General features: G+C 39.2%; 4 protein-coding genes across 4 annotated transcripts in view; 1 reads left to right on the plus strand and 3 right to left on the minus strand.

Moving 5' to 3' along the window:
• Positions 1-196: 196 nt before the first annotated feature.
• Positions 197-3,391, minus strand: cldn10d (claudin 10d). Its single transcript, XM_061032535.1, has 5 exons — positions 2,781-3,391; positions 1,858-2,019; positions 1,698-1,779; positions 1,486-1,593; positions 197-1,316 (listed from the first exon to the last, which is right to left on the minus strand). Exons 1-5 carry the CDS (start codon positions 3,010-3,012, stop codon positions 1,121-1,123), a joined length of 780 nt encoding a protein of 259 aa, XP_060888518.1. The 5' UTR covers positions 3,013-3,391; the 3' UTR covers positions 197-1,120.
• A 2,068-nt stretch (positions 3,392-5,459) lies between these two features.
• On the minus strand, positions 5,460-8,647 carry LOC132959732 (claudin-10-like). The gene is made up of 5 exons (XM_061032920.1): positions 8,098-8,647; positions 7,861-8,022; positions 7,644-7,725; positions 7,433-7,546; positions 5,460-6,636 (listed from the first exon to the last, which is right to left on the minus strand). Exons 1-5 carry the CDS (start codon positions 8,327-8,329, stop codon positions 6,252-6,254), a joined length of 975 nt encoding a protein of 324 aa, XP_060888903.1. The 5' UTR covers positions 8,330-8,647; the 3' UTR covers positions 5,460-6,251.
• Positions 8,648-11,459: 2,812 nt separating this feature from the next.
• Positions 11,460-14,961, minus strand: cldn10a (claudin 10a). Its single transcript, XM_061032964.1, has 5 exons — positions 14,478-14,961; positions 13,524-13,685; positions 13,342-13,423; positions 13,137-13,241; positions 11,460-12,132 (listed from the first exon to the last, which is right to left on the minus strand). The coding sequence occupies exons 1-5, from the start codon at positions 14,695-14,697 to the stop codon at positions 12,003-12,005; spliced, it is 699 nt and encodes a 232-aa protein (XP_060888947.1). The 5' UTR covers positions 14,698-14,961; the 3' UTR covers positions 11,460-12,002.
• A 5,561-nt stretch (positions 14,962-20,522) lies between these two features.
• The window catches only part of LOC132959299 (ATP-binding cassette sub-family C member 4-like), a 31,671-nt gene continuing 30,430 nt past the window's right edge, over positions 20,523-21,763 (plus strand). The window contains exons 1-2 of the mRNA XM_061032203.1: positions 20,523-20,762; positions 21,340-21,450. Of these exons, the coding sequence (XP_060888186.1) occupies positions 20,689-20,762; positions 21,340-21,450 (185 nt within the window). The 5' untranslated portion in view covers positions 20,523-20,688. The remainder of the gene's footprint in view (positions 20,763-21,339; positions 21,451-21,763) is intronic.

Consider the following 21,763-nt stretch of genomic DNA (forward strand, 5'->3'; position numbering starts at 1 on the left):
GCGGTTTTTTTCTAATAGGTCAGACATGAGGGTCTGTGAGGGTCGGGTCTTGGTGCCGGGTCAGGCTTGAATCGTTGCATTCTTTAACAGAAACTGGCAAAACTTTCTGTTCTGTCACTATTTGTCTCTTTGAATACCATTGGCAAATTCATGCAGTGTTAAGTAATTTAAAGTGACATGTACACATTAGAAGGTCTCCATTACACCATGCTTTATTTACCAAACATTTCCATCTATCATGCAGTCTTCAGATTGGAGTATTTCAATGACCATTCACTTTTAAATGTATTTACAACAACGCAGCACCCTCTTGTGGTGATTCAGATTCCCCCTTTTCTAGCAGATATGTGGTTGTAATGTGTTATTACGATCAAAAGTATCCTCTCTTTTTTACCAGTAGCAATATTGTAGCTGCCCTGCTGTTTTGTTGTTTGTCCGGTGATCTATAAGTCCCATGACTGATCAATGCACACTCTCCTGAACACATAGGTAAACAACACTAACTCATATCATAGCCTTTGATGCAAATTCTCTGGAAGAGGAGAGATGGAGTTTTGATCAAACTTTCTTCTCTTTTGTGATGACCATTGAGCCGGCTCTCAATAAACAAAGCATGAATCAAAAGGGAAAAAAATAAAACCATTTACAATCAGTTGATTAGCTTAGCATATCATATCGTGTAGACACAGAAGTAAACAATCAACATGGCTATGCCTGAAGTAAAAAAAACAAAACCTACTAACTATCTCCTTAAAGGCTAACTTGTGAAGTTTGTTTAGTTTGTACAAAAACAAATGTGTGACCTTGCCTTGAGGGTTGTAGGGGCCTGACATGAAATGTTCCACTAAGATCATAAAGAGTCATTTGCCATTTTTTTACAGATGAAACACACATGATATAATCATTGAATGAATGTTGTTCTAAGGAACTAAACAACAGAAGGTTTGATTTTGTGACCTGTCAACAAAGTCAGGTTAGCTGTTTCCCAATGGTTCCAGTCTGTATGCTAAGCTAGGCTAAGGTAATTGAATTCTGGCTCAATATTCAAACATTGTCAAACATGTGTCAAACATTTCCTTTAAAGTCTTTCGAGTCATTTCTCGGTTCAGAGTCTTCTGGTTCAGACAAAGCTGTCCCTGCTAAAGGTCCGACCAGTCTTTGTTGTCCCTCTGGTTCCTCTGGTCGCTCTGCTCTTCCTGCCTTCATAGTACAGCGGGGGCACCAGGGTAACTCTGGATGAGGAAGCTGGCAGCATGTAGGTCCTTCTGGTCCGGGCGCTGGCGTATGTGCCTGGTCTTCGTGGCTTTTTTTCAGAACTGTTGACGCAAATGAAAATACACTACAGTAAGTGATATATCTCAGTTTTCCTCTCATGCAGTCACTGTTTGTTTTTGGCTTTGATATTATCCAAATGAAGGTAGTCACATAACTGGCTGATAAAATGATATTATTATAAAGGCAAAATATTCTAAGTTTCATACTGACCTGGATGGTAGGCCTTCTTTTCCAGAGAAGTAAGTCAGCACCCCCCCTCCAGACAGGAGAAGGATGGAGCCTCCCCAGCCAACAAAAACTGCAGCTCCAATTTCAAATCTAAGCAGCAAGTATTGATGTATACAATGAGTTGCTGTTTGTTTTATCCTCACTTTTTATACTTTTGCTTCAGCTTATTATTACAATGTTTCAAAAATACTCACTTCTGATCCCTGAAATTTGGATCCAAGAATTCTGTTACAATTTTGTTGGCCCACCACGAGTACGTGATCATACCACAGAGTCCTAACAGAAAATAAAGAACACTTAAAGCCGCCTTAGTGAATAACATACAACAAAGTGTAATTCTTTATTATTTCTTACCTGAAGTCAGGTAGGTTAAACCACCTGCAAAGGTCACCCTTGCATTTGCAACCTCCGATCCACCGATTTTAGTGCACTTCATCCCTACGAGTGTGAGGACGCCTCCGAAGAAGCCAGTGATGACGGCAGAGACGGCGAGTGCTCTGCAGGCGTGTAGGAACACTGAAAGAAAAACAGGTGAAACTTAAAGCAACAAACATTTAAGAAATGAACATGTATTAAAAAGTGATTTTATTCTGTCCTATTATAAGATTATTAGGAGATGTTTGTCAATAAAAACTCTTCAAGTTAAATCAGACTCAGTAAGGGACTGTAAACAAATAAGTATAGCGAAAGTTTCTTTGAGCTTCATTATTAAAAAAAATAAAAATAAAATCAAGGTGAGGCAGCTGATTGACAAAGAAAGCTTCTGTTTTATGTTTGACTGTGCCCTTTAAGAAACTGGGAAATACGTCTAAGCATCATGCTGGTTTTAAAGAACGTCAGAAATTGAATCCTTTGATGGTTACATTTATTAAGTAGTATCAGGGTTAGGCGGGAAATTAATATTATTTCAAACCACAGATCAGCTGCTCGTTTTATAATTTTTAATCTTTCTGTGGTTCCTTTAACTCTTTACATTACATCTACTTCAAACACATATGGAGGGTGGTTCTAAAATTCAACTTTTAATACTATTTAAATATTTAATTATTTAAATAAACACACATCATTTTGACACATTAGGTCAGAGGGAATCAATGGGAGAGACTAAGTAAAACAATTCATTTTAACCCAGGAAGAGTTAACTATTTCACTTAATTAATAGAATATTTAATAAATAGCTCACCCCGTCCCGGGTATAATAATTTTCATACAGTCCTTAAATATTAACAGTTCAGAATAAAGGCTAAATACAAATTGTAGGTCTGGCAGTTTCCTACCTGGCAGGGCCAGCATGGAGGGGTAGTCCTTGCAGTCGGACACCCCCGTGGTGTCAGAGACGCAGTCCCTCCACAGGTTGGAGTAGTAGTTGCCGGTGGTCAGCACGATGGTCCCCACCTCAGAGAAAGTCCAGTACTCTGTGGGAAGAGTGGAACAGACCAGGATCCATCCACACAGACACGACACGAAGCTGCCGATCTCCATATACATCACCAACGTCCTGTACTTCATGGTGAGCGTTTCTCCTCAAGCAAAAACTATCAAGATGTGTAAAATTCAAAGTTTGAACAACCCCTCACTGTGGGAAACTGGTCTGAGCTGATTGTTAAGACATTGTTGATGCTCAGGTGTCGGAGCAGCTTCTTTCTCATCTTATCTTTGAGATGGTTTTGCCCAGTAAGCATCCTCTATGGTGAAGGATGACGACTTGCTTGATTGCACTTCGGTTAACCCTCAGGTTTTCTTTAACCCCCTCATGTTTCAAAATTAACATATTTTATGGCAATTTCTCACAAAAGTCAAACCCAAAATGTAGTGAAATATAAAAGTGCTTCCTTCCCTTTTCTACATCATCAAGTTAGCCAAATACAGAAAGTACCATAAACATTGTGATGACATCAAAAACAATATTTCGTCTTTACCCTTTTTAGCAAAATCTGCACGAAGCAAAAATACTACATTTAATAAAACTGTTGAGAATATGCACCACACACAGAAAGAGAAAATTCACATCCATTTTTGAGAATGTTCACCTGAAGTCTCTTGGCTCTAACACAGAAGTCATTTTTTGCAACATGACATCATCTAAAGCCTGTGTCGTACAACAAGGACAAATCATGAAGCATCAAGCTAACTCAACTTCATTTGGTTTTCTTCTTAAAGCTTCTCCAGAGCGCCTTTTTGTCTGAAAGTTAAAAAAAAAAAAAAATGACAAGAGGGAAACCTTTGTTTTCAATTTTTTATTTGATATACCAAGCAGATTTTTTCTGGCTTTTTTTTTCACCATTCATGACATTTTGATGCTGCACAACAGTAGCCATACACACTGACTACAATGAGAGACACTGGGATCAATATAATGTCACAGTCATTAAATAGTTAACTAAGGTAGCTTGTCACTATAAAATATGACCTACTAAATGATTCATTGTGAACAGCCTTGTTAATATATTTAATTACTTGATGTAGATGATATATTGCCGGGTGAGTCAGACCATTCACATCCGTCTCCAGTGTCAAACAGTCACAACAGAAGCCATCTTGTTGGAAGAGATGTTTGTGAAGTCGTGTGATGGCACACCGATGTGTTTATATTCTCTAAAGATTTATTTTTCCCTTCCTTTCTCACAGATGAACGGAGCCATGGGATGTCTGCTGCAGAGAAAGTATTGTAACAGTGAACATTTTTGACTTCACTGGGAAGTTAAGCCCACAAAGCAACCCAACTTTAATAAAAAAAGTGAGATATTTTTGTTAAAAAAAACTTTTATATTGGATAACTCTGCATGCAGTTGCACAGTGAACTGTGTAGCCGAGAAAAATGAGGAAACTCCCGACCAGGCCGAGGTACAGGGGCGGTCCTATTTCCTATTAATGAGGGTTATTTAAAGAACACTTGGTACCTCTGTTTTGCCGGATCTGCTTTGACGTGTAAAAAAGCTGCAACCACTGTGTTTATGTATAAACAATAACCAGCCAGGTCTGATACGCCTGCATGAGGGAAACAGCACATGACACATGGGAAAAAAACAAGAAGAACCAGTATGAAGGTGTACTGAACGCTGCTTCCACAACAGAGAGGAGGTAATGCAAACAAGTCATATTCACAGCCCACCAGATGGAAAGCAGATGCTGTTATTAACATCCTGTCCTTACTCCATTCCAAAAAACGTGAGGACTGTGCCAACCAATCCGAGGCACAGACCAATCAACAGGAGCCCCCTAACTGCCTGGATATACTGTATGCTTATAACAGAAAGACATTTACCTGATTTAACTAAAGCTGTGTACACACATTTCAGTAATTATTTCTCTTTGTACCCACATTTGACCGTCGACAGAACTCCAAAAGTCCACACAGTTCACCACAGCCGTGGAGTCTTCATAGCAGTCCTTCCACAGGTCAGACCAGTACAAAGCTGTCACCACTACAGAGGACTACCCAGCTGAGCCACCCTCCAGTGACAGGAAATGATGAAGACTTGATGAAGAGTGTTATATTTACAAGAATAAACTGTAAGTATGGCAAAAAGTTCTTCTGCTCTTTAAAGATGCAGAGCAATTATTTAGAAGTGCAACTGATAACATTTTTGGGGGGCTCACAAAAGACAGAAAAATCTAAGAATTAAGGCCTAAATATTATTTTAAATATGAATGTATAAATTCAGTGAAGCTCTAAAAACACCGGATACTTAATTTCACATAGTTCACTCAATAGCATCTGTTAATGATGACATCATACTTTCAAAACTTTGGAAAGCTCATGAACGGTCAACTAGGAAATTCACAACAAACTACTTGTCCTAGTTTTTATTCAAATTGACAAAAGTCTTTTTTCAGAAGTTTTTTTTTTTTTTTTAATAATAAGGGACATTTGATGAAATCATGTATTAATAATGACACAAAAATATAAAACACAATGTAATATATTTAAGTAAAACATGATAAAGTTAGAAAAATCCAATGACATAAAGTGACTTTATTGTGACACATTTTTCGAATATATAATTTATTATCTTTTATTCCACCAAAAGAAATAATTTCACCCTCAATTCCAACATTGTTTTATACTTTGCAATGATAGAAGTTTCAGACTCTGATGTTGTCCTAAAGCACAACACTGTCTGTGCATCAGGTACATTCTCTCTTTTTGTGTTCTCTTATTTGCTCACCTCCAGTGGTCCATAGCCAGTGTGCAGCCCACAAAGCACCAGCCCAGCGTGCAGAGCAGCAGGCCCAGGATCTGAGCATGTCTCCTCCACATGCCTCAGTCTGCTGAACAGAGGAGCCTTCACCAATCAACTTGAGATGTTAACGAGAGTGGAGATGCAGAGCTGGTAAAGCCAAATGTCTCTTATTCCTTCCTACTCTGTAAAGGAAGTGGTCGCTTGTATACAAGAAAATAGAATCCACGAGAGTGTGGCTTTGTGTTAGAAATCTGTAAAGGAGCAGTCCTCTTCCAGCAGCTGCTCCGCTGGATGTGAACTGGTCTGAATAAAACCAAGTAGACTGTTTACCGTCAACCAGACAGGAGAAGCCTGCTGGAGTTTTATTTGTTTTCTAAGGACACAGAGGTTCAGAGGATGATTAGAAGAGTCCCTTATACCTTGAGTGTAAGATGATGGAAACAAACATCAGGCAAAAAATTACATTTTCAGCAATAAAAACACATTACACAAATTTTATTTCATCACCAAATGTATAAAATGAATAAAAAAACAAAGTCCATGAAATTTCTTCTAATCAATAATTTAAATATAAGAGTTCTTGATAAATGGCGTAGTCTGTCTCCGTGAACTTCCTGATGACACCGTCCTGCTGCCACTGCTGCCGCTGCTGCCGCTGCTCCTTGAAGACCTTCCAGACTCTGACCCTGACCCTGACTTTGACCCCGCAGATCCTACAGACCTAGCTGTCTCCCGTGTCTTTGTTGAGCGCCCTGACTTGGTCGTGAGTCCAGATATCGAACTGCGTTCTGATCTTGAGGAAATGTCGGACACATCTGAGCGCTCAGTCCGGGACGATAGCTCGGACACAGAGGACAGTTTGGTCTTTGAGGTGATCCCGGACACAGTGGACAGAGCTGTTGTGGACTTGTTTTGCTCAGGATCGGGTTGTGGCGGGACAGTGATGACTCTGGAAAGACAGACGTAATATTGTCAACCATGACAGCATGAAAACATGACATAAAAGTATAGAGGAATTCATTTCCTGTTATAAGATACGTGGGTGGCGTTTGCAGATTCACAGACAGAGCAAACACAGGTCAAGAGACTATTTCTGTTTATGTAAGAAACTGTTTTTGATCACCACCAATTACAGTATCTATTTTTCTTTTTGTTCCTTTAATGCTAAATGCTAACCAGCTAGCGCCAAACGTTGTCTTTTGTTTAGTACTGGCAGCTGGTGAACACTTGACTGATGTCATCAAAACAGCAACATAAATTCAAACAAAGATCTAAAAGATGCTTCATAGAGCCGAGGGAGAGATGAGGTTAAATTCTATTTGACCACTTTCAGATATATTTTGCTTTGCCATCCATCATTCCATTAATATAAATAATTGATTTTCTTTTGCAGTTTAAGTATAACTTGGTTGATGCCATGTTTTGGCAGCCTAGATGACTAAAGAGTGCTGCAGCAAAGGTCAGCGCTGCTCTTGGAGCTCTTTATCGACCCTTACATACAGACTTTTCTTTACTCATTAAATCATGCGAGGTTTTCAAATGTCAGACCTCTGTTTCTTAAGAGTTAGTGTATAGTATAAGAGAGAACGCAAACACAGTAATCATCTGCTCTACTAACAAAGCCTCCAACACTTCCCCTCGTGTGTTTTTCCGATGAAGCACCCAGGGCGATGGTATTTATAGAGGAAGTGGAGACGCGAGTTATTTGTTGGCTTCTCCTGACATGTTGCAACAACATCACTCACGTGACTTCTCCTCCACAGAGCGGCGTGCACACTGACCACACATAGAAGAAACCACCGGTCGTGTGAAAGGCTGAGCCGACCCAGCCGAGGAAGATAGGGGTGCCAAGGTCGTACCTGTTAGTGTTAGAAAAGTGAGTTTAAAAGATTGAACTTTATTGACGTAATTCTTGCAGAAAGAGCTTAAACAGGTCAAATGAATCTTCTAACTTACCTCAGTCCGTCAAATTCAGGGCTGAAGTATTCTACTGAGACGTACTGTGCATAAACGGCATACCCACATGTGGAGAGCACACCTGAGATTGTGTTTAGAGACAGAGAAGACAATAACAATAGTTAAAGCCAGTCGTTTAATGTCTATACAAGACTGATTATCACATATTTGATTCTTTGGATGAAGACTTTTTACATTGTACAAAACCAGACCTTACCGGCGATAATGTGGCACCATCCACCAGCGTAGATCTTCTTGTACTTTGACCGATCCTTTCCTCCTATAAAGGTGCATTCCATCCCCAACAAACTCAGCACAAATCCAAGCATTCCCAGGGAAAGAGCCCCCATCAGCAGGCCGCGCACTATCTGGATTGAGCCTGAAGTCACACAGAAAGACAATAATTACAGCAGCAGCTGAGATTGTAAAATAAGGTGGAGAATTAGCTTCTTACCTTCCACAGACCAAAGAACAGGGAAGTCGTAACAGTTGCTGACAGCAGTCGAGTCTGTAAAACAGCTTCTCCAGAGGCTGGACCAGTACCAGGCCACCTTGAGGATGGAGGAGCCGCCCATGCCTCCAATGGAGGTGATCTTCCAGCCCTCCATGGCCATGGTGCAAGCCACGAAGATCCAGCCCAAAACGGTCATGAGGAAACCCCAGATCTGAACCACACGGATCTTCATCTCAAGGCTTCTTGTGAGTTAATCTCCAATCTAGATGTTAGATACAATTAAGCTCAGATTTCTGATTCTTTTTTCTTCTTTGTTTCATCCCTCACTCATAGAGAAGATTCCATCCTGAGCGTCTACTCTTCAACCAAATTCCTAAAATGTTAAAAGTGTCCTCGTGTTGAGCTGCTCCTCTCAGAAAAAGGAAAAAGATGAGCATCACAGGAGCAAATCAGGTGTGTGCTGTTGTTTTGAAGGTGTAACAGTACATGAGGGTGAGAGACAACAGTCGCTCAGGTTCCCATGAGCCACGGTTGAATCTGGACCGAGAGTGCTCACCTCAGCAAATATCTCCAGTTACCAAAGAAACATCACGCCCTCATTGGACTGATCTGGACCTTTTCCCTCAAGAGCAGTCACAGGTAATATCTGTTTATAGCATGAGTCATACAATTCTGTAATAACTAGCACTGCAAAGTCAGTTTGCTAAGTGTTTAATGTCAGATATCCTACATTTTGAAATTAAGGGGAAAATGCCTGCACATGCAAAATTATAGGAGCGGTCATGCAATTTTCTGTTGTACTAACAAAACATTAGGGGACTCACAAAAGTCTGCGTGAAAGAAGGATGGTCCAAATTTAAGTAGTAGTAGTCAAGCTAATGCAACTTATATTTTGCTCAATTATGCAACTCAAAAACTGAACAGCAACATCAGATCAGACATGAAGAATCTAGATCAATAAAAGATCATAAATAAAAACCCCAAAATATACATAGCAACATGTGTGATCAGGGTCAAATTTAGTTTTGGATAGACGATAAACAAGAAAACAGAATCACTCTTTTTTTAAAATCTCGTTTAAAAGCTACTTTCAGCGCTAACAACGATGATATGCATCAGTTGTCACAATGTTGAAATTATCCTCGCCAAAATGTCATTCAAGTGTACATATTCTGTCCTTTATTTTCTTAACTTAATTGCTGAAGATTTGGCCGGTATTACTGCAGTAATGACCTTTAATTAATACCGACCGTTAATCTTTATATGTTCATGTTATAACCCCACACAAATGACCTAAGCATCGTCCTCAGGCCTTAAGCTTCCAGTTATTAGTCATTACATGTGGACCTCACGGTGCGGTGGGTCTTATAAGAACAGGCTAACATCTCTCTGCTGTTCTAATGAGAGTTAACTCTGAGCTAATGAGAGTAAGGGGCAGTGATGAATGTGGGTCAGGGATGAAAGAGCTGCTCTTTGTCTCTCAGACCTCTCGGCTTATGACCAAGTTATGGGCGGTGGTGGTGGGGAGATATTTGAAATGGTTAGACCGCTGGCTGGGTAGTCTTAATTTGTTTGGTGAGGCTGAATTTAATTAGCTTTAATTAGCATGAAACAAAAGAAGAGACAAAAATGAACAAAGGAAATCTTATATGAGCTGAACGAGGTTTTAATGAATTCTCATCAAAACATAAAAGTCAATCCTATATGGATTTCAAATGTTGCTCAAGCTGCCTGTTAAAAGCACAAAGGTCATAGGACACAAGTCTTACGATGAAGTTTCCTCAGATTGTAGAACATTAAATTGAACATAAATACTGCTCTCTAGTGGCGTGATATTAGAAATGGTGAAGACATCATACACCATTTAAAAGGTGTTTTGTTGCCTGTTTCCCCACAAAACAGTTTTCTTTACCCGGCACCTTGAAATGTTGAATGTAAATAATTCTTGAATGTAATGCAACACCTCACAGATTAGGCCAACACTCGCCCATTTCTTCTTTTTATTGAGCCCCTGTTAACTATGCTGAACATATGGATCCTTCAAACATACATTTTTAAAAGTAGAGTTCATTCCTTATTTTATTTTGAAGTAACAGTAGTGTTTGAAAAGTATGACTTTAAAAACATGAGCCTGTGATGCAGATTTTAGAATTTTAAATATACAGACATTCATGGTCCCTAGAGGATTCTTCCAACTGCGCTCATAACACCTAACTATTCTTTCAGTGGCAGCAACTGCTTAAACTTTTAGCTGAAACAGTGACATTTCCAAACATTCATAATAGTGAAAAGCATAATTCTGTACAGCCATTCATGGTTCCCTGATCATGTACCCTAACACGTGTGCAAGTTTCCAAGAGCACAGCAGGTTTTCTAAACGTATTCCCATCAGCCGTAGCTGAGCCTAAAGGTTGTGTCCTCGCTGAGCTGAGGTGATGAAAAGAGACATTTAAGAATATTTTTTTAATATGAACCACAAGGTTAGTCAACTCATGACCCTGAACACATCAGCTGACCTCATGTTTGGGTCCGGACCCGAGTTGGAAATCTAACGTGTAGATTTTAATTTTTTGCTTTATGAGATTAAAAAAAATGAAAAAACATGCTGTAAATTTAAAAGGATATTCCTACTTCTGAACCTTAGAATGAAGCAATGAAATCAAGGACAGTTTAGGGAAAAATAAATTCCAATATTTTCAAATTAGGTATTTTCTTATTTTACTCAAAAGTAACCTGGATTGAGAAATACTAAGTTTGATTTGTATCAGATGTAATATATTCAGAACTTTTCTGTCTAAGGAAAGTCATTGCTGAAAGAACCTTAATGCTTTACACTTTCTATTTTAGCATTTTTTCTTTAATGCAGGCCTTAAACAACACAATACTCCCCTTATGTCATTGCACTGGTCAGACGTCAGGACACCTGACACTTGTTTACGGATGCAATGCACCAGGAAGCACAGGGCAGCAGCTCCCTGCCAGCTGGTTCAGGTATCAAACCTCTGGGCCAAGAGGTTTTGCGTAACATAGCCTTGGGTGCCTATTGATAATAATTCAGAGGTGCAGATGGATGGCTGATAGGAGGGGAAACCTCCGGTCGGGCCTCCAGCCCTGCAGGGCCATATCTGGGGTCAGATTTGACCTTGTGACCCTCAGAGGTCACATCAGTCAGGCCGGCAGAAGATGTATCTCTTTGCTTAATAAATAGAAACAGATGCAACTTTAAAATAAATGTGTCTTATATTCTCTCAAGGCGACAGGAAAAAATTAATTGTAATAAAATTATAAATGCCAAGCTTCTAAAAGAAGTACGCTAATATTAAAGGCATGTTGCAAATGCATAAAATGTCAAGAAAACTGCATTCAATGACATTGCCTTTAATGGAAAAATACAGAAATCATGTAAATAAAAAAAAACACAATGTACAAAACTGTTTCATTCATATGATAAAAGCTGTAGCAGAAACCTCCTGCACTTTTTAATTGATGTTAATGCTTTAAAATGTATGTTTAAACTCTACAGCTGATTGTGTTGTGTCTCCAAAATGATATAACAGATGTAATGTGTGTTTGCTAGACAGGCAGGAAAAGTGAGCTTGATGAAGGTGACCCCAGAGTTTGAACAGAGTTTTGTGCCAAATCAAATTTCCTGCCCTAAAAGAAACAAAAAGCTCTCTAACGCAGGCCACTGATTCAAATGATCCAGAAAATCCATCATAATTCAAGTCACATTTGACCATTTACAATCAATACAATGAGTAAACTCTTACATTAATGACATTTTAAATTCAGGTACATATTCATAGATGTTTGTGCTGTCGGTCTTGAAACACTAGCTGGTGACCACAAACTATTCAGGATCAATTCCACAATAACTCATTTGACACAAAGAAACTGTTTTATTTTTACACATAAGCATTCCTTCCAAACTGCCTCGTCGGCTGCCCTGGTTCTTTGTGAAGGCTGTTGGCTGTCTTGATGTGCTTGTTGCGCGTCGTCACAAATGATGCAGACCCTCTGTAAGAGTACTCAGCCCTGCAACAAGAACAAAAAGGGGCCTTAAAAAGCAAAAACATACTCTGATAAATTTCTTTCAGGCAACGCTCCAATATCAATAAATCCTGACAGGAAAAAGAGAGGTGATCTTTCAGAGTAACAAGTGGATAGTCACAGGATTTCTGTGTCAAACTAGTGGCTCTAACAATGTAATAATTTGCACCACCTCCCACTTATCTTCTACCTGTAAATAACTTGTTGCATCCTCAAATATAACAGGAAGAGTCTTCAGACACATTCATGTCAGCATGCTAACACTCTTATTATTACAATCATATCATACTCAATTTCCAGAGTGTTTATGTTTACCATGTTAACTGTAGGCACAGGAAGTTATTTCCAATTCATTATTATTACATTATATATACAAAGCATTGCCGTAGGCCCACGTTTCAGTGCATTTTTTATTTTAAACATCATAGGAATTACTTGATCTTTGTTCCTAAGTGTTCTACTGATTTGTGGGATTTGAGGTTTTTTGTCGGTCCCATGCAGAAGTGCTACTTAGTGCTACAGTACAGCTGAGGCCATTAGCTTTGCAGATATAATACCTGACCGTGAAAAAATCCTGCCCAAGGATGTCAACAAGAGAGAAAGTTTATATCCTTTTACATAATTCCCTATAGGGGCCCTCAGTCAAGGTGACTTTCATTTCGCAATAGTCCTTATTACTCTACTGCAACAAAGGAAACATTCAGCTGTAATCCCTCACATACTTAATCAAAATAACCATCGTACAATTTGCCTTGTAGGTTCAGCACTTATGAGACAAGATGTTGAGAGAGATTACTGACTGTTTTCTCCTTTAACCTCCTCTTCAGTGCAGTTAAAGTCATTATTTAAATTGCTTAATTGGGTTATCAACTCATTGCAGTTTACAGCCCGTCCAAATCAGATTTACTCCGAGCCCTTGTTGCTGATGATGACAGATGTGGGATCACATTGTCAGCATGCGGTGCGTCTGGAAAAATCAAGCAACCTACCTCAAACTGAAGCCTTCAGACAGGGAGAGACAGAAGACAAGTCCTCCGAGGATACACAGCACAGATCCGGCCCAGCCGATGAAGAGAGCTGCTCCAAGTTCGAACCTGAAGGAAAAATATGTATGGCAAGTATCCCTTTCATATAATTGTAGTTTTAATCTGCAATCAAACAAATATTCAAATAACAGTTGAAACAAAAACCTACTTCTGAGCAACAAAGAGAGGGTCAAAGAAGTCTGTTGTGATCCTGTGTGCATATATGGAGCATGCAGTGATGCAGCATAGGCCTAAAGAGAGAAATAAGCCAATTACCACTTCAGAACTGCAAATCTTGCTCTAACCAAAGTTCAAAGATTTCATTATGTAAAGTTTAACAGTAGGTTTTACCACTCAGAATGAAGTGGATGCCAGACAGGACAGTCAGACGGGCCTTGGTGGTCTCAGCACCTCCTATTTTTGTGCATTTCATTCCTACTAAGGCGAAGATGGCACCAAAGAAACCCAGACATACGGAGGCGATCATGAGACCTCGGCACACCTGGATGTAGGCTTCATGACGGAGGTAGAGAGATGAGGTCAGTGCTTTACATGAGTCGCTCACAACCTTTCTGGCCTATATTTAAACAAATGTCTTATGATGTTATTTATAACACCAAAGTTACAGCCTAAACGTGAAAACTTGTTGCTTTGTTAGTTCTTGCTTTCTGATTTTAAGAACATTTAAAGACAATTTCCAATCAATTTCACGACACTCCGGTCCTTTCTTACACGTCCAACACAGTTGCAGATTTTCTGTTTTGAAAGCACCTTCACAGCTCAAAACACTCAGTAGGTAGAGCATGTCTGCTTAAAGTCTGAGTGAACAGATTCAGACATTTGCATTCACACGTGCACCCGACCAGATAAACCAGATAAACAGTGATGATGTTTCACAAAAGCTGGGGATAATGACTTTTTAACCAGTTTCTTTCTTTTTTCAATTTACTGCAATAAACACTGTAAATAAATAAATGGACAAGGACATTTAAGGAGTGCAGTGCATGTGTGAAAACTTGGTGTTAAATTGTTAACACTCTGTATACCACTCAATTGTGTACCTCTGCTAACTTTAAACTTGTTGTGGTCGTTTGTGGCAAAGAAAGTATCGAGTTCTAAATGTATTTGTTACAATGGTGGTCATTCATACAAGACCAACAGGTGACCAACATCTTGGCATCATTGCTCCAGTCATAAGTTAAAACGCAGTTCCTCAGAAAATTGACAGAGACAGACATGTATTTGTATATCTGCTTTTGACCCCAAAAAGACACATTTGAAAACTGCTACAGCATTTGAACTCACCATCGAGGGCCAGCATTGAAGGAAAGTCCTTGCAGTTGGACACGCCAGTGGAATCAGTCACACATGTTTTCCATAAGTTGGACCAAAAGGTAGCTGTGGTGATGACTGTCCCATCCACAGAGGACACCTTCCAGTAGTCTGTAGGCAGGGTGGATGACACCAGAATCCAACCAGAGATAGTCAGAATAAAGGCAACAATCTCTGTTGCCATGTTGCCCATTTTTTTTCTGTGGCTTGGAGGTCCAAACTGGGACAGAAACGAGATCTCTCCTTCAAGAGTGACAGAGAAATTAGTGGGAGTGTCGGCCCAAGACTGGTGCGTCAGAGAGAATTTCTCTTCTCCTGCTCATTCACGCACCATACTTTTACCTGAATATCCCTCACCAAAGCACACTCGGTTATATTTTGTGCTTGTGTGTGGCAGGAGGGTGCAGGGGTGCACACACTAGTCATCACTCCACACAGTGTGCATGGGGTCTGCAAGGAGATCTGCAGGAGGAGGAAGTCTCTAATTGAAAGGATCTGAAAAGTCTTTGACAGGGAAGGAAGACAAGATGAGGAACTGAGATAGGGAAGTTTTTCATGGTGGATTATTGAATGCATGAATGGTTATGTTTTTTATGTTCATTTTCAGTTCAATTCCTATAATCATTTTACAATACAACAATAGATTTATATTTACGCATTTCCTACCATATGGGCAGCAATAAATTAATGCGGTACAGAGATAAGAGATTGGTTGTACACTGCAGCATTATAGCTCCATCAAGTGGCCAAATAGGAATGTAGCCAGCTTTCTGAGAGTCCTCACCTTACTAATATATTGTATCAGTGCCTCCATTTATAATCCTGTGTAATTCTCAGAAACCCCCAAAAGATTAGCTCACGTACCGCTTTATTACTAGTTTCTTTTAACGGTTTTATATTGTTACACGATAACTTTATTAAAATAGACATAGTTCTAAAATATATTGGCATTCCCTTCAGCCTCACCTTTAGTTTTTATGTAGTTAGCTAATGTTTGCATGATAAAACATTTCAAGCTCCTGTGAGGAGTTTTTAGCTGGTTATGAAACAGACAGAAATTTAAACAGATGCTTCTATGACCTACAAAAGAAATCAAGAGCATGAACAACAAGATTAATAACTTCTATCTAATCATTTTGAATGTGTGTTAACACTGTTTCCGGGTAAGTGTCGGACAGAGTAAGTTACAGCAAGCTGTCAAAACTTCTGGGCGAAAACCCCAAAATACATAGGAAACGCGTTGTTCGACATATTCACAGTATTCACGAAAGATTGGAGAATAAACTGGCAAACTGACTACACATAAGTAGTTTCTGTATGTGCACTGGGATTACGATGGTCGCGCATCAGTCGCAGTATATAAATCTCAACGCCCCCTCCCACTCGCTTTCAGTGAAGTTTCTTGAACATTTTCCTGCTGCGTTCTCACCACAGATTGTATAAAACAGGAACGCAGTCTCAGTGACGTCACCCACTGGTTTCTGCAGCACACCGTTGAAGCCCATTGATGGCAGTCATCATATTAAAAATGCCGTCTTCACCAAACTTTGGTGGTGACACATGCCGACCTCCAAGCAGATCAGTCACTTCCCAATTATGAAACTCTTATCCTGATAAACGGATGAATTATAAAACAATTCACCCGCCATACAGTGTGTGCAGATAAAGACGGGCTATTCAGACCAAAACCCTTTTTTTTTGCACCAGGCTGTAAACATGTTGATATCAGCGATAAGGAACATTTTGGTGTGTGAGGGATTTCTGGTTCATTTAAGTGGACACTTAAGAAACTGATTATGTGTTGTTAAAACAACAAAGGGCTCCAGCACAGAACAGAATTTAACAACCACACTGATAAGAAACAAAGAGATTAAAACTAGCAGAGAACATAAACTAAAGAGGATGTTTGTGTGTTTGGGGAATAATGATAATTAATACCTGTTTTAATAAGCAGAGCTATACTCTGCTATCCATGTTATACTGGCTTCTCTTATCTTGTGTTTTTTATATCTTTAAACCAGTGTTCACCCTTCTTTATTCACACAAACATCCTCACTGGCTCTACAGTTTGTGATCACTGCTCATTTGTATCTCTTGTTATTGTCTTTGTGTTGTTTTAGCGACACAGTTCATTGCTTAAGTTGACATAATCGGACTGCAATGGTTGGACAACATGATCTAATTTGTTGCGATAATTTACAGTAACAGGGAGATTAACAGAAACAAACCCGGGAGACCAAACTTATAAATTCCCCCTTGAGCGGGGGGGGGGGGGGGGGAATTAGCAATTGACTAGCTTCCTGTCCTGGTTCACAAAGGGCTGTCAAGCCCCGATCACAGAGTTATTATAGGATTGAACTTTGAGTTTTACGTGGGGAGGAGGGAAAGGCCAAAGAGGGACAGGAGGAGTCGGAGAAACCCTAATTGTGTACGACAGAAAGTTAAAAAGTCACTGAAAGGCAGTTTGAAATTAAGAAGGAAACCTACCTGTTGGTGAAAACGTAATCATATGTAATCAACAGAATGACAAAGCAAGCCTGGTACTACTTAACCAAATCCCTTATCTTTCTCTTAAAAAACTCTGAAGTGGTTTGGCTCTCCCGCTTTTATTAGATAACTTTTTCAAACATGGATTAAATCTAATTTGTGTTAGTACAGAAAGAAGGATTGTTTCAATGGCAAATGATTAGCCCCAATCACCTCCTGACACTAGTTGGCTCTACTGACCCTTTAGTTTTGGACAGTTCTTCAAGTTATAAAAGCTAGGACTCCCATAATCAGCATTCCAGGTTAAAGAAACCCCAGGTGTAAACGACAACGAGAGGGTCGAGAGAGCATTATTACCCAAATCTCTAGGCAGTTGAAGCCTTGATGGTGTGTTTCCAAGGCTGCTGTTGCTGAGCAATCTCAAAGGAGACCCTAATCCTATACACCTGCTAATGAAAGGGAAATGACTGGAACAGGTTGTTATCAGTGTCGATGACATCCCATGTAGATCACGGTTATGAAAAGATGACTATCTCACCTTTTCCATTTGTCCCAACGTCACTCAGATTTAGAATGCAGAATATGTTGTTCCTTTTATCCCCTCTGGTTATTTGATTGTTAAGTTAGATCATTTTTTATGGCTGAATAACACATTTGAATTCAAGCAGTTGCCAAAAAATATATCAAATAGAGTTTAACTTTTTTGATAAGATTTTGAGAACTTAAAGAGCCAAATCACTGCCTGTGATATTTTACAAAGTTAATATAAACCCATTATTTGATCTAGAAAGCCTTAGTGACTTAGAAAATCTATTAGTTTAAATGGCATCAAAGCATTTCACATAACTTAAGACATGTAACATAAATATGCCTCTATCAGACTTTCCTACTAACTATAAGTAGTTACACAGGAACACAGCCTTTGTACGTGGGGTGCGCGACAGCAAGGCTATCTGGCACCGCAGCCTCTATTAGAATTCAAAGAAAATGTGAAAACAATGATAACGTTTTAAATGCAATTATTACAATATTACATCCCCTGATATAACTGAATGATAATTAAAAAAAACAAATGTGCTGTCTTAAAACATTCAGATGTATAGAACAGTTTTGAAACAACTTAGCGAGACAACCTATGAGAAGTCTAAAAGCTTGCTGTGTTTGTCCAGTCGATAATATGTGTCCTTTGGCAAGACCTAAGGTGCGCCCTTATTTGTAGCTGTGGTGATCGACAGATTTGTGGACTGGCACCAAGGTTGGGTAAAAAATGTTTTAGACTTTAGTCGTGAACAAGTATCTACAAAGTAAATAAAACTTTGATCAGCCTTGGTTGTGGTTTCTGATAAAAGTTTCTATGTTGGCATGCTAAAATGATAAACTAACATGGTAACTGTTACACCTGCTTGTTGTCTGTTAATCTGTCATCCTCATTTAAAGCTAGTCACTAATTAGGTACATCTCTCTCAACATTTCTCCTTGTGTACTTACTAGCCTGCACTTAAATTGCTTCATGAGTTGCGATGAAAGCTATGCAAATAGACTTTGTGGGGGAGGTTTACTGTGTAATAAGTCTATGACCTTTTGACCTCTTTGACTTGTATTTCTTTATTTAATGTTTTTACATGAAAATACAATCGACTCTGTCATGTTTTAGCTTTGAATATGTTTGCACTGTTTTGTCCCAACCACAGGTATTACTGATGAACACATTTCAGCTGAGCTGTCTGTTGCCACACAGTGCGACTTACAACTCTTCATTTAATCTGAACCATAATAATGGAACAACCTGCATTTTGTGAACTTTAATTTCAAGAGTTGAAGTGAGGATTTCTAGCTTAAATTGAAGGGATAAAAAACAAACTGGTAAAATGGGAGGGTGGGGTGGGTGGGTTGGGAGGCTATCACTCAGCTGGGGTAGCACGGGAAAGGATTGTTGTTCCTGTGCAAATAAATGTTATTGGGACAAGTTCAGATGCTTTAATAATCACCTGCTGGCTTTTGTCCTTTGGCTGTTTTCCCAGTCGGTGTAGCTAAACAACAGGAAAATAAAGCGTGAGGTGTTAGGGCCAGTGACGCTCCAGTCTATTAGCTTTATATATCATCAGTGTTGGTTAAGAGTTTACCTTAGCTACACGAGACTGGATTTCGTTAAGGTTACTTGAACAATGAAACAGAAGTAGAGTGATGGGAATATAGCACAGGGAGGAGAGAATGGAGGTGTTTTAGGTCTCTTTATTTTCTCCCAGGTCTTTTATTTCAGTGCAGGAAACACCTGCAGTGTGTCAGGGAGCGTCTGTTATCTACAGACTGCTCTTTATTTATAGGAAATCCTGTGTGTGTGTGTGTGTGTGTGTGTGTGTGAGAGAGAGCATCACGTGTCTCCCTTTGTTTGTTGAAGGGATCAGGAAGATGTTGAGAGAGAAAACTATCAAAAATCAGCTCATATGGAAAGTTTTATGATGCTCCTTTGCTATGAAGAAGACGTGATAAAATACTGACTAATGGCTTAATTGCCAAAGTCATGTCACACATATGAGGATGCACTCTCTACATTTCCTCTTATCAAGAGTAACACATTGTACTGGGACGAGATAAAGTCAGTCTGGCCACATGACTGTACAACATACTGTGTGTATGTGTGCGCGTGTGGGTTTTTGTGTTTGTGTGTCTAAAATACAGACACTGACAGACAGTTAAGGGTCATTGGAAATTTTGCTGAGTAACTCTGACTAGTTCACTGCACTCCTCACACAACAGGAAGTGTGCTTCAGAATTTGAGGTTTTTATTTCTGCCAATACAGTGAATTCTTTGAAATGTGTCTGGTTTTTGTGCATTAAAAAAAAAAACATGATTTAAAAAATAAATCCAGTAATTTCTACTATCAAATAATCCCAAAAAACATAGAAAATATAAAAAAGACAAACAAAATAAGTTTATTAAGATAATAACATTTGTTGGCTAGTTTGCTTTATACATGCATCATTTTCAAAAGTAAAAGTGTAAGAAAGTTGCAATAAGTGAACAACAAATTTGAACATTTGGGCTGTAAATTGTGTTTCAAAAATGTATTCTATAGATTTACAAGTGTCATTCTGATTCTTTGTGCTTTTGCTGCTTTTCTAATTTTATAAATACATATTCTCCCATTTCTGTTGGACAGTATTTTTTTTATATATTTTATAGATATCCCAGTAATAAACCTCTAGAAAAACGTAATTAACGTACAATATCCTATTTATTAAATGTAATTTATCATTTATTATTGTTTCTTTATCTTCAGAGGATATTGTAAATTATGACTGTAAATGTAATCCCCATTCTGACAGGAAATCCAGCCTACGCCTTCCTCAAGACTTTTCCCCAAATAAATCAAAGTGTATAAGACTACAATTACTTTATGTGAAGTTGCCTGCGTTGTCAAAATCCTAAGCCAATCGCGTGAACGCAGAGCACAGTACAGAGCCAATAGCGTTGGGAGAATATCACTGTCAGCCAGTCAGGCGTCACCGAGGGCGGGGCCGTTCAAGGTGCTTTCTTTGATGTCTTACAATGCTGCTAGCTCTTGCGCTTCACGGAAGACGTAACACACCTTGGGGGTTCCGACCATACGACCTCCATGTAACATGTGTGTGAAGCCTGAGGAAACATAGCCCGGAGGAGCAGTTTTCGGAAGGGGGACAAAGTTGAGAGGCTACCATGGAGGAAGTCAGAGAGACTGCCAGGACCAACCCGGCAGCGACGGCGAGCTTTTTGTCCAAGCTATTTTTCTGGTAAGTGAAACAAAACTTCCCGGATGGTAGATCCCTCAGAAAAGCCAAGTGTGCTGCTGTTCGCGGGTTATTTGAACAAGTGGACAGTATGTTCGTTCATTTTTCAAACGCTATTTTTACATTTAAACACTCCGGTGACATGAACCTTTGAACGTGTAAACTGAAAGGAAACGAGCAAGAAGTGTTAGAGAAAGTGTTACTACGAATAGCCATGTTTTCACGGGTAGTTTATAGTAGTTGTTATATGCGTGGAAAATGTACATGACATTGTAATAACAGATAAAAAAAGAAAAAAGAAGAAACGTCAACTGACTGGACTCCTTCCCGGCGTGTTTATGTAATGACATTTCCTGTTGAATCATCTCCTTGTGTTGGACACGTGTGACAGATCTATATCAAGCTCACAAAAACATACTGTGTGCTCTTGAATTACATGTGTGACCTTTTGCTCACATTAGTGCCTCTCACAACTTTTCATGGCTGCAATTGTAAGTTATGGGTCTCATCTCTGCTGTAACAACTGGAAGTAGAAGTGATGATCATCTCCTCCTCACTCCTCTGATTATGTCTCTCTCAGGTGGCTCAACCCTTTGTTCAGGACTGGATACAAACGCAGACTAGAGGAATCTGACGTGTTTGAAGTGCTCACGGAGGACCGCTCGCAGAACCTGGGGCAGGCTCTTCACAGGTAGAGGGCTTACAAATCATCTCGTAGCATGGGAACTACCATATAGATACAGTATGAATACTACAGGTACAGTAAAAGAAGGATTTCTCTTCGTTTGAAAAAAAATTCAGTTTTGAGTAATAAAAACACAAGACAGTTTTAATTCTTAAGTGGTGCAAGACTTGGCTTTTCCAACATTTGTACTGGGAAAGACTTGTGAAGATAAAAAGCACTTTTAGATTGTCCTTGTGAGGCTGAAAACTATAACTACAAGCAGAGATTGTCCTTATGTGTTTGTAGTTTTGTTCTCAATAACATGAAAAAGTCATAATCC

Source organism: Labrus mixtus, chromosome 24 (genome assembly GCF_963584025.1).
Source record: "Labrus mixtus chromosome 24, fLabMix1.1, whole genome shotgun sequence".
Taxonomy (NCBI): Eukaryota; Metazoa; Chordata; class Actinopteri; order Labriformes; family Labridae; genus Labrus; species Labrus mixtus.